Source organism: Rattus norvegicus, chromosome 20 (assembly GCF_021556685.1).
Source record: "Rattus norvegicus strain SHRSP/BbbUtx chromosome 20, alternate assembly SHRSP_T2T, whole genome shotgun sequence".
In the NCBI taxonomy this organism is placed as follows: domain Eukaryota; kingdom Metazoa; phylum Chordata; class Mammalia; order Rodentia; family Muridae; genus Rattus; species Rattus norvegicus.
Window position 1 is genome coordinate 711,335 of NC_141553.1, and position 15,138 is coordinate 726,472.

The 15,138-nt window shown below is 36.9% G+C and overlaps 1 protein-coding gene across 1 annotated transcript; it reads right to left on the bottom strand.

The window, feature by feature from the left end:
- Positions 1–13,819: 13,819 nt before the first annotated feature.
- On the bottom strand, positions 13,820–14,791 carry Or14j5b (olfactory receptor family 14 subfamily J member 5B). Its single transcript, NM_001000273.1, is given in 1 exon segment — positions 13,820–14,791. A coding segment is annotated over 1 exon segment (972 nt).
- Between the last annotated feature and the right edge of the window lie 347 nt (positions 14,792–15,138).

The window sequence follows — 15,138 nt, forward strand, 5'->3', positions numbered from 1 at the left end:
CTACTGTAGGTCATTTCATCTAGGGTCCTGAGGGTCTTTTCACTTCCCAGGTCTCTGGTATATTCTAGAGTGACGTCCCAACCTCCTACTTCCCTAGGTTGCCTCTTTCCATTCTTTCAGTCCTTTTCCTCTACCTAACACCAGATCATGTACTCCTTTCCCCCTGACCTCCACCCCCTTTCCATCCCACGTCCCTCCCTCTCCCACTTGTGAGGATGGAGACCCTGTAAGAGGACCAGAAATCTCAATTAACCTGGACCCCCAAGACCCCTCAGACACAGCATCACCAACAAGGCAACATACACCAGCTGATATGAGGCTCGCAACACATATACAGCAGAGGACAACCGGGTCTGAGTTCAGTAAGAGAAGATGCATTTAACCCACAAGGGATTAGAGTCCTCAGGGAGCTTAGAGGTCTGACAGGTGGTTGGAGTGGGGACTTCCTCGTGGAGAGAGGGAGTGCGAGGTGTAGATATGGGATGTGGAACAGTTGGAGGGTAGACTGAGAGGGGAATAAAATCTGAAGTGTAGAAATAAATAAGTAAATAAATAAATAAATAAATAAGATAAAAAATTTTAATAGAGCATCAGTAAATTAAAAGTTTTAAGATATTCTTACCTGCAACCTTGGAAAGCTCTTGGCTTTCAATACAAAAAAACACATCAGAAATTTCATCTCTTTTGAGATTCATTAGATTAAATGGTTTTCATCAAAGCTCCAAATCATATAATATAATGTCAGAAAAATTAAACACTGTAAGGTTGCCTCTAACATGTTCTATATTTCTCATTTCTGCTGTGTTGTAACCGGTAAAATATCATCACAATTATTGTTTGTTCTTTCTATTTTCATTTTTGTCAAACTGAACAAGGAGTTGACAAGAGACTCAGAATCTGAACTCATTCAGCACTGAGCCTTATAGAGCAGAAATTCTGGTAATTTTCAGCCAAATTGTTATTTGATCTATACAAGTAGTTTTATTTTTATTAACCTAAATATTTTAAGATCCACTTTATAGGAAGAACTTAATCTCAAATATTTTTTATAATAGAAATAAAATATGAAATATAAACAGTGGTCTTTTAGGTATAGAGCAAAATTTTTTAGCCAAAAATATAAATATCAAGAAAATTCATGAATGACTTTGGGGAAAACAACAATGTTTTTTTTTCAGAACATGTAATACTCAAGCTTAATCTCTACTGCTTACCTCAGACAGTGTTTTAAAAATAGTTTTACTGATCCCTGAGTTACATAAACACATTACATATCAACATTTCCTATTAATGGTTCTCTTGCATATTATTTTAAAACTTTGTCATGGATCACATATGTGGTTTTTATTAATTTATTTATTTTCAATAAGGTGAGCTTCCTTTCTTCCATGATTGAATTATAATCTTGCTGTTTCACCCTTCATTTAAAGAGTAATTTACAGCCAGGATTTATGGAATAACTTCAATGCATTTGTCCTTCAATACTGGAAAACTCACTTCAGTATTTCTTAGTGTGTAGACATCTATTCAAACTGATTACTACCTGTGATGTTACTTTTCCACAACCATAGAGTTTTAAAATGTGCCATTGAAGACGGATGTTTTTATTGTTGTATTTTTTTGAGGGGTGGAGATTTTAAAGTAGAAGCCAAACTGAATGATGGATGTGCCTCATTTCCTCTATTCCTTTGTCACTTGGAACTTGGATCCATTGAAATGGTCACACAGTGGGCTGGGGTGTTATTGCCAGTTCAGTGATTCCTAAAGTAGCAGATCTGAGAATCTATCTGGGTGGAGGCTTTCACCTAGAGAGCAGAGCCTCAACACTTAGCAGTTCTGGTTCACAAGATCACAGTGACACCCAGAAGGCTGTACCCTTACCAGGCTTCTTATTGTTGCTATTGGTATGAGCATCACGTAGTAGTCCACTTTTAGTAAACATTCATTTTATTTGGGGACACTGTGAGATGGTTTTGAACATACGCTACTTACCTAATAGACAAATCATGAAAATTCATATATTTCAGTGTAAAACAGTTTGACTGTACAAAGATATTACAACTAATTCCATACTCATTACACAAATAGATGAGGTGTACAGGATTGCAGTGTCCTACAGCAACATATACACACACCCCAGAGCAATGCCAGCTAGTAATATAGACATGTAAGAGAAAGTAGCAACAGTTCAGAAACATTACCTTAAATAATTTCTCCAATGTTTCCAACCAAGTCCTTATTCAGGGTTATAGACTTATGTATGCAGCTTTTTTTTTTTTAAAAATTTCTTTCTCTTGGCTACTTTGTGAGGTTTTTTTGTCTTGTTTTGTTTCTTTGTTTTATCTCCCTCCTACCAATATCTTGGTACAGATCACCTTCTCTTGCTTCAATAATGTCCTCTCTTCTCCATTTGTTGTCCCAATTCACTTACAACTGCCTTTATTTTTCACTCCGTTCATTTTCTTTTCCTCTCTTCGTTACTAAATCTTCTTTCTTTCTGTATAAACAGTCTTCTCTGACACTACTCTACCGTCTTCTGGATCCTACTCCTCCCTATTCCTCAGTCCTACCACTCTCTCTGTCTCTCAGCCTCTGCTGGCTTTTTATGCCCCCCTACCCCTATTCCCAGAAGTCCAAGAGCCAATTAACACTGTAAATCATAGGGTCATTTAATGGACTAACTCATAAAATATTTCATCCTGCATTGGCTACCAATATAAAATTAATAATAGTCAAAATTGTTAATAGTCAAAAATAAGTTTTATGATATTGAGTAAAAGGCTTGCACTATGGAAGCTAATACTGCTGTGTACTCATCTTTATCTTCTTTGTATTAATAGAGCACATGTCCCAACCCACCTTTCAACATGGCTGGACATTCACCTTATTTACATTTAGTCAAATGTAGGTAGAAGTGAAACACCTATTTCCAGGCAGGACTCATAAAGAACTTGTGTAATTTTTGTTTAACAACCAGACACACAATATTTATCAAAAGATTGAATTCATATATATTTGTGCCATGAAATTGAAAGTCACTAGTGCACAAGTATTCAGTTGTGCTTGTTTTTAATAGCCTCAAGCTGGAAACAATCTAAATTTTATTTAATGGATGAAATGTTAAGTACGTTTAGTGCATCTGTATTATAGCATACCACTCAAAAACAGGAAGGGAAAGGTTTATGCATACAAAAGTGAACAGTGGCAAGTAACAAAAAGTCAAATTCAGAAGTTCACCTGATGTATGACTATGTTAGTACAATTCCTGAAATAGCAATATTTTGAAGATGGAGAAAATATCTTTGATTGTTAAGGACTTTCCAGTGGTAGGGAAGAAAGGCACATATAACTATATAAAGGGTAAAACCACAGATTTGCCTGTGGTGGTAAAATAGTTATATCTCAACTGCTGTATTGCTTCATACATGTAAGAAAAGGCTATAATTCTAAGACTTGATATTACATTTTAGTAATGTAAGATAGATCTATAATATAAAGGAGGCATAGAATGGATCTGTACTAATTTGTAATTTCTGAGAATCTAGAATAAGTATAAATATTAAATGAAAATGACTCTAATAAACATTCTCATTTTCATTTCATATTTCTCCATGTGTTCGCCAAACAGAGAGGACTCTGTAAACACAATAATGGAAATAATCTACCTTCTTGTGGTATACTGTATAATTTTAGACATCACTGTTTTTCACAATAGATGAACTCTGGAAAAATATAAAAGATATTTCCTCCACCTGAGTGCTGTGCTGGTTAAAATTTTGTCAGTTGAGCACATGCTGGGATCATCTGGAAAGAGGTAAATTTAACTGAGAAAATGCTTACATTATTTCGGCCTGTAAGCAAGTCTGCTGATGCATGTTCTTGATTAATGATTGATGTGGAATTGCACAGTCCTCTGTGAATGGAGCCACTCCTGGACAAGTGTTTCTGAGTTATATAAGAAAGCAAGCAGAATAAGCCCAGAAGAGAAAGCATCACTTCTTCATGACTTGCGCTTCAGTTTCTGCTCCTAGGTTCCTGCCTTTTCACTAATTTCGCTCAATTATGGATTGTGAATTATAAGATGATATAAAGCATTTCCTATCCAGCCTGCTTGTGTTTATGGGACTTATAGCAACAACAGAATGCATATGTGTCAAGTTGAGAGAGTAAACTATGAAATCAGAACTTATGTGTGAAGTTTCTTTATGCAGCAGATAGTGGCTAACACATAAACTCACAACTTGTCAAAGTACAAAGAAAAGCCATCCATGGAGTTATATCATTGATCTCTATGACTTGGGGACTACAGAGCATGGAAAGTCTGTAAGAGCCTTGGAAAGCTAAGAATCATAGTATCTTTTGAACATGACAGGAACACTATACTAATATACTACAGGAACTATGATTGCCCACACAATACCTACACAAGCTTAACCTACTCAGCATGGAGGTAGAAAGGATTCATGAGCTCCCACACCTCTTACAGTCCACTGCAAATGGAAAGGTGAATTGGGCTTAAACAAAAGTGGGACTGTCATCACTCAATCATGCACTGAGGAGAGGCTCACGGGTCCCCTATTCCTCCTTGTTTAACTATTTGCAATTGATGAATTCTGGGGAATGTACAGTCACTGCCTCCAGTTGTCTACCAAATGATGAACTCTTAACTATTCTGTGGGCTGTCCCAAATCTCTGGTCACACATCCCAGTCAAAACCAGAAAGCAACAAAGGAAAAAGAGGAACATCATGTGGAAATATAAGAAAGGGGTCTGTAGAGAAGAGAGGAGAAAGAGGGATAGCTAGGGTAAGAGGAACAAGAGAGAGCATGGGAGTAAAGAGCATACACTATATACATGTATAAAATTTCAATGTGCACATTTAATCAGAACAATAAAAAACATATAAAAACATGACCTTAAAATGCTATATAAAATGCTATATAAACATTCATAAAAGTTGTATTTAAAGTGAGATCCCATACTGCAGTCAATGCAGTTGTTTGCCAGCCAACAAAATAATGAACAAGGTATCCCCTGAGAAAAAGACATAACAAATCATATTACTGCAAAATAGATGCCTTGTCTATATAATGGAACACACTTCAATAGAAAGAAGTGAATTATGTAGTTCAGCCTCAGAATAGTACACTGAGCAAAAGAACGTTGTTGTTAAAATGTGAATGATACAAATCTAAAAAGGGAAACAGCTGTGTAATGATAAAGGTGGTTTAGTGATCCCTGGAATTAGAAGGCTAGAGAAGAAAAGAAAACAGCCTGATACACGTGAATCCTAGTTTGGTTCTGTGAGTGTTTGATTGAGGTTGCTTATTAAATGGCTGCGTTCAATGCATAGAATGTGTACACTTTACATGAATACCATATATATATATATATATATATATATTGTCATTATTAACACAGCATTAGTGAAGTGGAGTCAATGAGATCCTGGATTGCTATAGATGTTTGAACTGAATAAGTAATCTGAGACCTTCGGCAAACCCAGAAGTTCATGTGTCTACCTGTGACATTTTTACCAGAAATGGAAATACTGAAGTTGCACTGGATACCACAAAATGGTAGAGATGTCAGAAGTTTGGATATCTGTTGAGGAAAATTGTTAACAGGGATTGGAACTGTCCCAAGAGAATGAGCTTTGTTGCTGCTAAATGCCAGATCTGCCAACAGCAGTCAAGTAGGATATAAGAGTTCAAGATCTGAAGAGCACTTTGATATTGAACATTGAAATGTAGTGGTTGGAGTTTATCCAGAGGATTTTCTGTCTTGCTTTGGTTCATTATTTCTTCACTGTGATGTTTTGGAATGGTTGTGTATATCCTGCAGGATGTTGGAGATATGTAATCTGCTTTTTTTCTTTTGATTTCTTAAGGGAGTATAGTTTAAGGACTGCATGAATCTCATGAGGCTTTAAGCTTTGCAATTTTATAGACTATGGGACATTTGATGTTGGAATAAATATATATTTCATCATGCTTTTGCTAGGTATGTTCCCCATGGACTCATATATTTGAACAAGCCTCCATTGTTGCCAGGGAGTGGAATATGTTGGTTTGAGTATGTTAGGATGTGTCATTAATAGGAAGGTTTGCCTTGATGGAGTAGGTATAGCCATGGTGGGCTAGGTCTGGCCTTGTAGGATGTGTTTCACTGTAGTGTGGCCTTGGGACCCTCCTCTTAGCTTTCTGGAATCAGTTTTCTTTCATCTTCCTCTGAAAATGATATTGAACTGTCATTTCCTCCAGTACCATTCTTGCCTGAATGCTGCCATTCTTCCCATCCAATTAATAATGGAAGAAAACTCTACGCCTGTCGGCAAAATGTTGTCCCTTAAAAGTGTTGCTGTGGTCATTGTGTCTCTACACAGCAATGAAGTCCTAAGTATGCCACCCTGATACTATTAATGACACTGTTAAGCTTGTAGAGAGCATCCTAGCATTACTGTCCTCTGAGAGGCTTCACCTAACTGTTGACTAAACAGATGCAAAGATCCATAGCTAAACATAGATGGAGCTCTGAGAGTCTTGTGAAAGAATCAGTGAAAGAATTGAGGGACTCAGAGAGAATAGAGACTCTCAGAGACTCAACTACCAAACAAAAATATAAATAGAAACCTGACCTTAAGAAGCCATGCCTTTCATATAAAATCAATATCAGAGCCAGTAGTAGAAACATCTTAACCTAGCTTCACTAACAATTGTATTTTTCCAAATGCTTTCTAAGGGTCATGATCATTGATGACAATTTTATATCTCGAAGTTCTTTTCCAGGGTGATGACTGAATCATTAATCTGCTCCAGCAACAGTGCTTAAAAGAGGTCATCCTTTATGATTGAAAGTGCCAATGATGCTGCCCAGTGAGGGATTGGCAGCCCCCTTAAAATTTTCATACACTTCTTAGATTATGAAAGATAAGATGAGGCTGGAGAGATGGCTCAGCAGTTAAAAGCACTGACTACCCTTCCAGAGGTCCTGAGTTCAAATTCTAGCAACCTCATGGTGGCTCACAACCATCTATAATGAGCTCTGATGCCCTCTTATGGTGTGTCTGAAGACAGCTACAGTGTACTCACATATAATAAATAAATAAACCTTAAAAAAATAAGAAAAGGTAAGAGGGCAACAGGCAGAGCAAATCTCTGTAAAAGCCTGAAGTATTCAGTACACATGGTCCTCTGGGCCATGCTTCACTGAGATGCAGGCATCGTGCTGTGCTGATAAGTGAGCTGCATTCTAGAATTCCTAAAGCAGTTTGTTATTCTGCACTCATTGACCTTTTCAATATTCCATGACAAAATCAAATTTTAACAATGTCTTTACCTTGGATAGATTGACAAATACCATACTTAATAGATATGGGAAAGTGGGCAGCTTTGTCTTGCCCCCGATTTCAGTGGATTTGCTTTAAATTTCTCTCCATTTAGCTTGATTTTGGCTGCTGGCTTGGTATATATTGCTTTGAATATGTTTATGTAAGTGTCTTGTATACCTGATATCTCTCACATTTTTAAAATGAAGGAGTGTTAGATTTTTGTCGAAGGATTTGTAAGCATCTAATAATATAATCATATGATTTTTTTTCTTTCGGGTTCTTTAGATGGTAGCTTTTTTTGATGGATTTTCAGATATTGAATCATTCCTGTGTCACTCAAGAAATTAATGTTTACATAGCAAAACAAAAAGAACAAAAAGAATAGTACACAGAAACACACACTCAAAATAAAAAAACAATAAACAAAAAACAAACAAAAAAAGCCCTACCATCAACGTCAAAATAACATGAACTAAAAATCATTCCTCATTAATATCTTTAAAAAGCAATTGACTTTATTCAACAACAAAAAGAGACAGGCTAACAGGATGGACTTGAAAACAGGATACATTATTCTGTTGCATGCAAGAAACACACCTCAGCAACAAACATAGACATGACCTAAGAATTAAGGCCTGGAAAAGTTTTCCAAACAAAGGAACCCAAAAACAGGTCAAGTAGCCATTCTAATTTCTAATTAAGTAGACTTTCAACTGCAAGTAATCAAAAGAGATGGGGAAGGACACTTCATGTGCATGAGAGGAAAAACCCACCAAAATGACACATGAGTTTTGAACATCTATGCTCCAAAAACAAGGGCAGCCACACGCGTAAGAAAGATATTGCTGAAGCTTAAGCATCATATTGAACCCTACAAATTAACAGTGAGAGATATCAGCAATCCACTCTTACCAATGGACAGGTCATTAAGAGAAAAACTAAGAAATAATTTAACCAATAGAAGTTTTGAATCCAAGAGAACAGTTATCTGTAGAATATTTCACACACACACACACACACACACACACACACACACACACACACACACACAAACACACAAGAATGCAATTTCTTTTTAGCATGTCATCCACCATGCTCTAGTAACTTTCCTCCAAAGTATCCAGGAATGGTTCAATATATGAAAATCCATCAGTGTAATCCACCATATAAACAAACTGAAAAACCACATCATCATATCATTTGATACTAAAAAAGATTTGACAAAATACAACATTCTTTTATGTTAAAAGACTTGAAGATAGCAGGATGCAAGGAAACACAAGTAAGGCAATATATAGCAGGCCAACAGTCAACATCAAATTAAAGGAGAGAAACTTGAAGCAATTACACTAAACTGGAGGAAAAGTCAAGGCTGGACACTGTCCCAGTAACTTTTCAACATAATACTTAAATTTCTAACTAGAGCAATAAGACAACCACAGGAGATCAAGGGGATACATATTTGATAAGAAGAAGTCAATGTATTGCTATTCACAGATGATAAGTGAAGGTTATGTAAGTGACTCCAAAATTCAACCTACAGCTAAGAACCTACAGAGAACTACTAAAGCTAAAAAACACCTTCAGCTAAGAGTATGGATACAAATCTAACACAAAACAATCAGTAGCCCTCCTTTATACAAATGAGCTAAGGAAAAAAAGCTACCTTCACAATAGCCCCACATAATATAAAATCCCTTAGTGTAACTCTAAACAACGTGGAAAAGACTTTTATGATCAGAACTTCAAGTCTCTAAAGAAAGAAATTTGAGGAAGATATCAGGAGGTGGAGATATTCCATGCTCATGGATTGGTAGGATTAACACAGTAGGAATGGCCGTCTTCCTGTCAGGAATGACATGGTTGTCAGTGACCTTGCGTGACAGTTTTGGCTTCTGGAGCAAAGTCCACATGACATGCATCCTTGGCTATCTCGTGTACAGATGGTGTTGCTCTTTCTTGTATGCTTGACTGATTTGCCTTTTTATATATCACAGTAGTCCTCAAATATAACTTCGTTCTGGGAAAGGACTTGAGGCTAGAGAAGGGAATAGCTTTGTTAAAAACAAAGTGTTGCAGCCCTAGCTATTCAAAGAGTCAACCTAGATAATGGGACAAGGTGTTCTAGATATGGAGACTGAATGCCTTAACTGTTCTCTGGGAAAGTTTAACCAACTTACGATGGTTAAGTTGTATAAGGAAATATTTCCAGTAGGAGATGTTTCTGACAAATGTGAATTTTTAGTATTTAAGAGCATTGAACAACTCAAGGAAATGCAACACTCAGCCTAGGTCACTAAGGACATGGATGTCCATTGATAATACAAGAAATAAGATGGAGGAAAGAAATAGCTTAGTCTACAGGACTATTGAATAATGATGAGAGCCAAAGGAGGGGAGATATCTATTAATAGAACATTTGTAAGGAATATTGTTGGAGAAAACTGTTTCCAGAATTTCCACCCCAATTACACACAAACCAGTTATTCTAATTATGAGCTATGAGCCGAGATTGGGCAGATAAACAGTACACTTAACTAGCTTTAAGACACCTTGCTATTTATGGTTTCTCCTGGCTATATATGGCTCTCATCCATCATGGCTTCCCCTCTACCTCAATCCTCTTTCCTTCCACTCTCATCTTCTTCTGCCTCCCTACCTACCAACCCTCTTAAATTTCCAGTAACATCTTTCCCTTCTACTGTCCAATCAGAGACTCAAGTGTTTATCGGCCAGTTAAAGCAGAGACAAGGTTCACATGAGAGCATGTAAATATGTGATGTACTTCTACTCAGGGGCAACCTCTTTTGAGGAAGCAGAATTAACATCAGAATACAAACAGCATCAGGACAGCCCACAACAGAAATTTGAAAGATAAGGGTTTTTTAATTTTATTTTTTTATTTTTTTTAAAGTTTGAGTAGAAGAACTGAACACAGCAAAGTGTTCCTTGGATTAGTGAATTGCCCTTGGAAAGAATGGAACAATTGATTTGCCTGGATTTGTTTGCCTAAAGGACTTTAGATGTTCTTATTTACATTTCAAATGTTATTCCCTTTCCTGATTTCCATGCCAAGATCTCCCTAACCCCTACTCCTTCCCTTCTATATGGGTGTTCTCCTCCCAGTCCTCCCCACATTGCCACCCTCCCCACAAGAATCCCATTCACTGGGGGTCCAGCCTTGGCAGAACCAAGGGCTTCCCCTTCCATTGGTGCCCTTACTAGGCTATTCATTGCTACCTATGCAATTGGAGCCCAAGGTCAGTCCATCTATAGTCTTTGGGTAGGGGCTTAGTCCCTGGATGAAGGAATCAGAGAAAGGACTGAAAGAGCTGAAGGGGCTTGAGACCTCATATGAACACTACCAACCAAATAAACGGTCTTACAGAAAATTTTGGGCTTGTGAAGGACCCCTGGGGGAAGCTGTAAGAGGAATTAAGATAGCATTTGGGAAACAGTTTGTAAAGCATTGTAGAAATGAATACATGTATGAGAATACAGAGATTTTTCAACTAAAAAAAAAAATCACCCACGAGAGTTAACAAGGCCTACAAATACAAATGTAGTATGAATTGACCTATAAATGCTATTGGCAATTAGAAAAATTATATTGAAACTATAATCCACAGACACAAAGAGGATATGGGGAAAGAAGAGGGCTATAAGGAGAATGCATGGAACTCCATAGAAAAGGAAAATAGAATAGATTCTATGGAAGAATTGGGGTGACTGAGGACAGGAGTAGTGGATCAGCTGGGGATACGACATCAGACAGTGCAGTGCAGAGAAAAATATTTAAAATTAGAGGACATGTCAGGTTAGTGTCGAAACTTAGTGCACTAGAAACTTCCTAGAGTCTAGAGTGTGACCTTTGTCAGTACTCATTCTAATGGAGCATAGTCTGACATGGTAATTTTTTGCAGTTAGGCAGGACATCAGTGGTAGGAATGGAGTACATTCAGTTGAGTTGTTATATGAGTAGGTCAAATGGACACCCCAAAGGAGCCAGGCAATTGGTAGGACAAAGAATATAAAACCTGGGGTGGGGAGGTCTTGAAAAAACTTTCTCTTTTGCTCTGTTATATTCTCAAAAGGAATGCCATCTTCTATAATAGTTACATATGGGGAATGGAAGAACTCTATGACATCAGCAGAAACTATTTTACAATGGAGCATACTCAGGAGGATTCTCATCAAAGAGTTCTGCAACAAGAGGAATTCACGGTATCTCCAGAACATTCCTTTCCAAGGCTTCAGTGTCCTTGGAACTGATAACCACAGCCACATATGGTGGGAAGTGTGGTATTCTCAGAATCTGAAACAACCCCTCCCAAAGGCTCTAAGTGTAGACCATTTCTAGTTTCCTAAGCATATTCCTGGTTTCAGAGAAGGAGCTCTGTTTTACTCCCCCATTTCAGGGCTTTAGGGAAAGCTCCCAAGTTACTGGCTGTGCCAAGCATGTTCCAGCCTCTTCTATGTCATTTTCCATACATGCAGACCTCAGGGACAGACTACCTTGATCAGCCATCACACAACAGAACAGTGTTTTCTGACCATTTCAAATAGTTATCACCTGCGGTCATCTTACCCACATAGTTTAACTGTGCTTTTGTCAACAAGAAAATTGAAACTTTGTGGCACACAACACAGTAATATTTATTATGATCCTGTAATGCCACATTGACCAGCTTGCTAGAACTCTCTCATCTGGGGATAGACCTAGTGGCTGTTTGCAAATCAGGGCTATCTCCTTTTTTATGGTTTAGAGACATATCACTGGACAATCCTGGTGAACCAACATGTATCCTAGCATTCTAATCTCTAGGAGGCCTGGTTAGCATAGTATTTACCTGTGGACTCTTTTACAGGGAGATCTCCCTCAGCTAAATTCTACTTGGTGTGATTTACTATCTCCTAAGTGTTGGCATTGGACTAGGCTTAACCCTACAGTTAAGTAGCAATAGCTGACTCACTATAAAAGGGGCTGCTTGCCCCCTCCTCTCTCTTGCCCTCTTGCTCTTGTCCTGTCCTCTTGTTCCTATTCCCTCTCTCTTCCTAATCCCCTCCCTGTCTTTTTCCAAGTGTTCGTGGTTTGCCTCTACTCCTCTACTCTCTGAGTATGCTTCCTATGCCATTTTCATTATCTTCATTCAAAGGGCACTATGATTTATTATAGGTGCTAGGGCAGAAGATCAAGTATGTACTGGGTTTATCTATAGGAAACTTCACTAGTAACTTAGTTATGTGTTTTAACTCTTCATTAACCTGTGGAGGTGTGACAGGTGATAAATGTTTAGCGAGAAAATTATTCCTAATAGCTAGGCATGTAAACTTTCTCTTTTGTAAGCTACTTATTCAACTTATGTTTTTAATTTATTTATAAACTTGTGATGAACTTTTTACCATGTGATCAGGTATTCTGTAAGATGTGCAAGTGCTGAAATGAGAGAGAAGAGATCATCATCATCATCATCATCACCATCATCCTCACAATTCATTGTGCTTTTCCCTTTTCTCTTAGAGAACTTTCATAGGAAACTTTTTACAACTTAGAAATGAATACTAAATTCACTTTTCAAAGTGTCTCATTTTCTTCCTTGGGACTTCAATCAGCAGGCTGAAGGTTAGAGCCCAGCAATTCCTGTGGAAACAGAACAGGGCTATATTTCTTAATCCCCTCTATGAGACTACAGGTGTTAATTGCCTAAGCCAGAGTCTTTTAACCCTCAGAATCTGCAAGAAAGTATTTAAAAAATTTTTTTAGCAGTTTTCAGTTTATTTAGTTAGCCTTTTGTAATATATATTACTATATAGATCAGGCAGTCCTAAAAACATTACATAGGTCTTCCTGCCTCGGCCTTCTGAGTACTTTGCTTATTATATAAATGGCTCATTAGTAGGTGAAAATTAATACAAATGTGAAAATTAATGATCTACATTAAAAACCTGAGGCTTATCTGTATATTGAATTACATTGAATACTTGGCACCGAAGACAACTATAGTAATTACTTTATATAAATATGCTTAGAAATGGCATACTTGTTTGTGCTATTTCTAAAATTTTTATATGGAAAGATAGAAAGTAATGTGAACCTTTGAAACTAGATGATAAATATTAAAATTATGACCCACTTTGTGAATTGAGTAAGCAGTAACTGTAATTATTCTTTATGCTTATTATTAAGATATTCCTATAAACATGTTTGTAAACCCAAGTTACAATTGCTGATAAGTTCACATGTGTAATAGTGTGTCAAGAAACTGGAAGAGTTAGGAAAAATTGGATCTATATACTGGAGAATAATCATATCTGTTTTTTACTAACATAAAAAAACAGAAGTATATTTAATGAAATAGATTTAAAGAATCATATTGCAACTTACTTTGCTATATGTTTGTAATATATATTTTCTAGACAATATCTTTTATCGTTAACATTACATATCTAACATATTTAATATATGAAAAACATTCTTTGTGACCAGTGTCAGCAGGCACGAACAACAGAACAAATATAATTTTTCCCAATGAATTCTTCACTTAACAGTAATTTCTTTACAGCTCCCTTAAAGGACTCATTTCTTACACTATAGATAACAGGGTTGAGGGTTGGGGGTAGTACAGTGTAAAAAATAGAGAGTATGAAGTCTAAAGCAGTTGGTGAGTCTGAGGTTGGCTTTAGATAGGCACAAATGCCTGTTGAGAGAAAAAATGAAACAACAAAGAGATGGGGCAGGCATGTCGAGAAGACCTTAGTTTGACCCTCTGCAGAGGGAATCCTGAGAACTGTAGAGAATATCTGGCCATAGGAGAAGGCAATCCCCATGAAGCAGGCAAAGGCCAATAAAGTCATGAAAGTAGACACTTTCTGTACTCCAACGTAATCATTAGAGCAAGAGATCTTGAGCAACTGGGGGACATCACAGAAGAACTGGTGAATTATCTTGTCCCCACAGAATCTGATAGAGAGTGTACTTGCTGTGTATAATGTTCCTGTGATGCTTCCACTTAGCCACACAGCTACCACAGCCCAAGTGCACTTTCTGGGATCCATGATGACCTCATAGTGCAGTGGGAGGCAGATGGCCACATAGCGGTCATAAGACATCACTGTGAGAATGGCCATCTCAGTCCAGGCCAAAGCTGTGAAGAAAAAAACCTGCATCACGCACTGGCCAAATGATATGTAGCCACTTTGTGCCAGTGAACTATAAACATACCGGGGAACTGTGACAGAGAGAGATGAGAGGTCCAGAATGGAAAGGTGTTTCAGAAAGTAATACATTGGAGACTGGAGCTTTGGGTCCAGTGTTGTGATGGTGATAATGATGAAGTTACCTGCTGTCCCTAATAGGTATGTCACCAAGAAGAGTAAAGCTTGTAAGACCTGCAGCTCATGGTTGTCAGAGAACCCCATTAGGAGAAATCCACTCATTGTGGTTATGTTTCTTGCAGTCATTTTGAGAATAAATTTGTGATAACAACTGGAAAGTAAAAATGTCTATGAAATGCAATAATATATATTTATAATGTATATATATATAACATATAACATAAGGCATGTAATATAGAGTATACACTAATATATATTGTAAGATATATAACATATAATATCCAATATATATAATATATAATATAATTTGTAATATATGATGTATAATGTATAATTAATATATGATATATAATGTATAAGAATTTATAATTATAATGTATTAACAGAAATTATACATTAATGTTCTATTTTCTCTATTCCAGTGGCTAATGTTTAAGAAATTGCAGTTCATCAAGAAATTGCATTGAAAACTT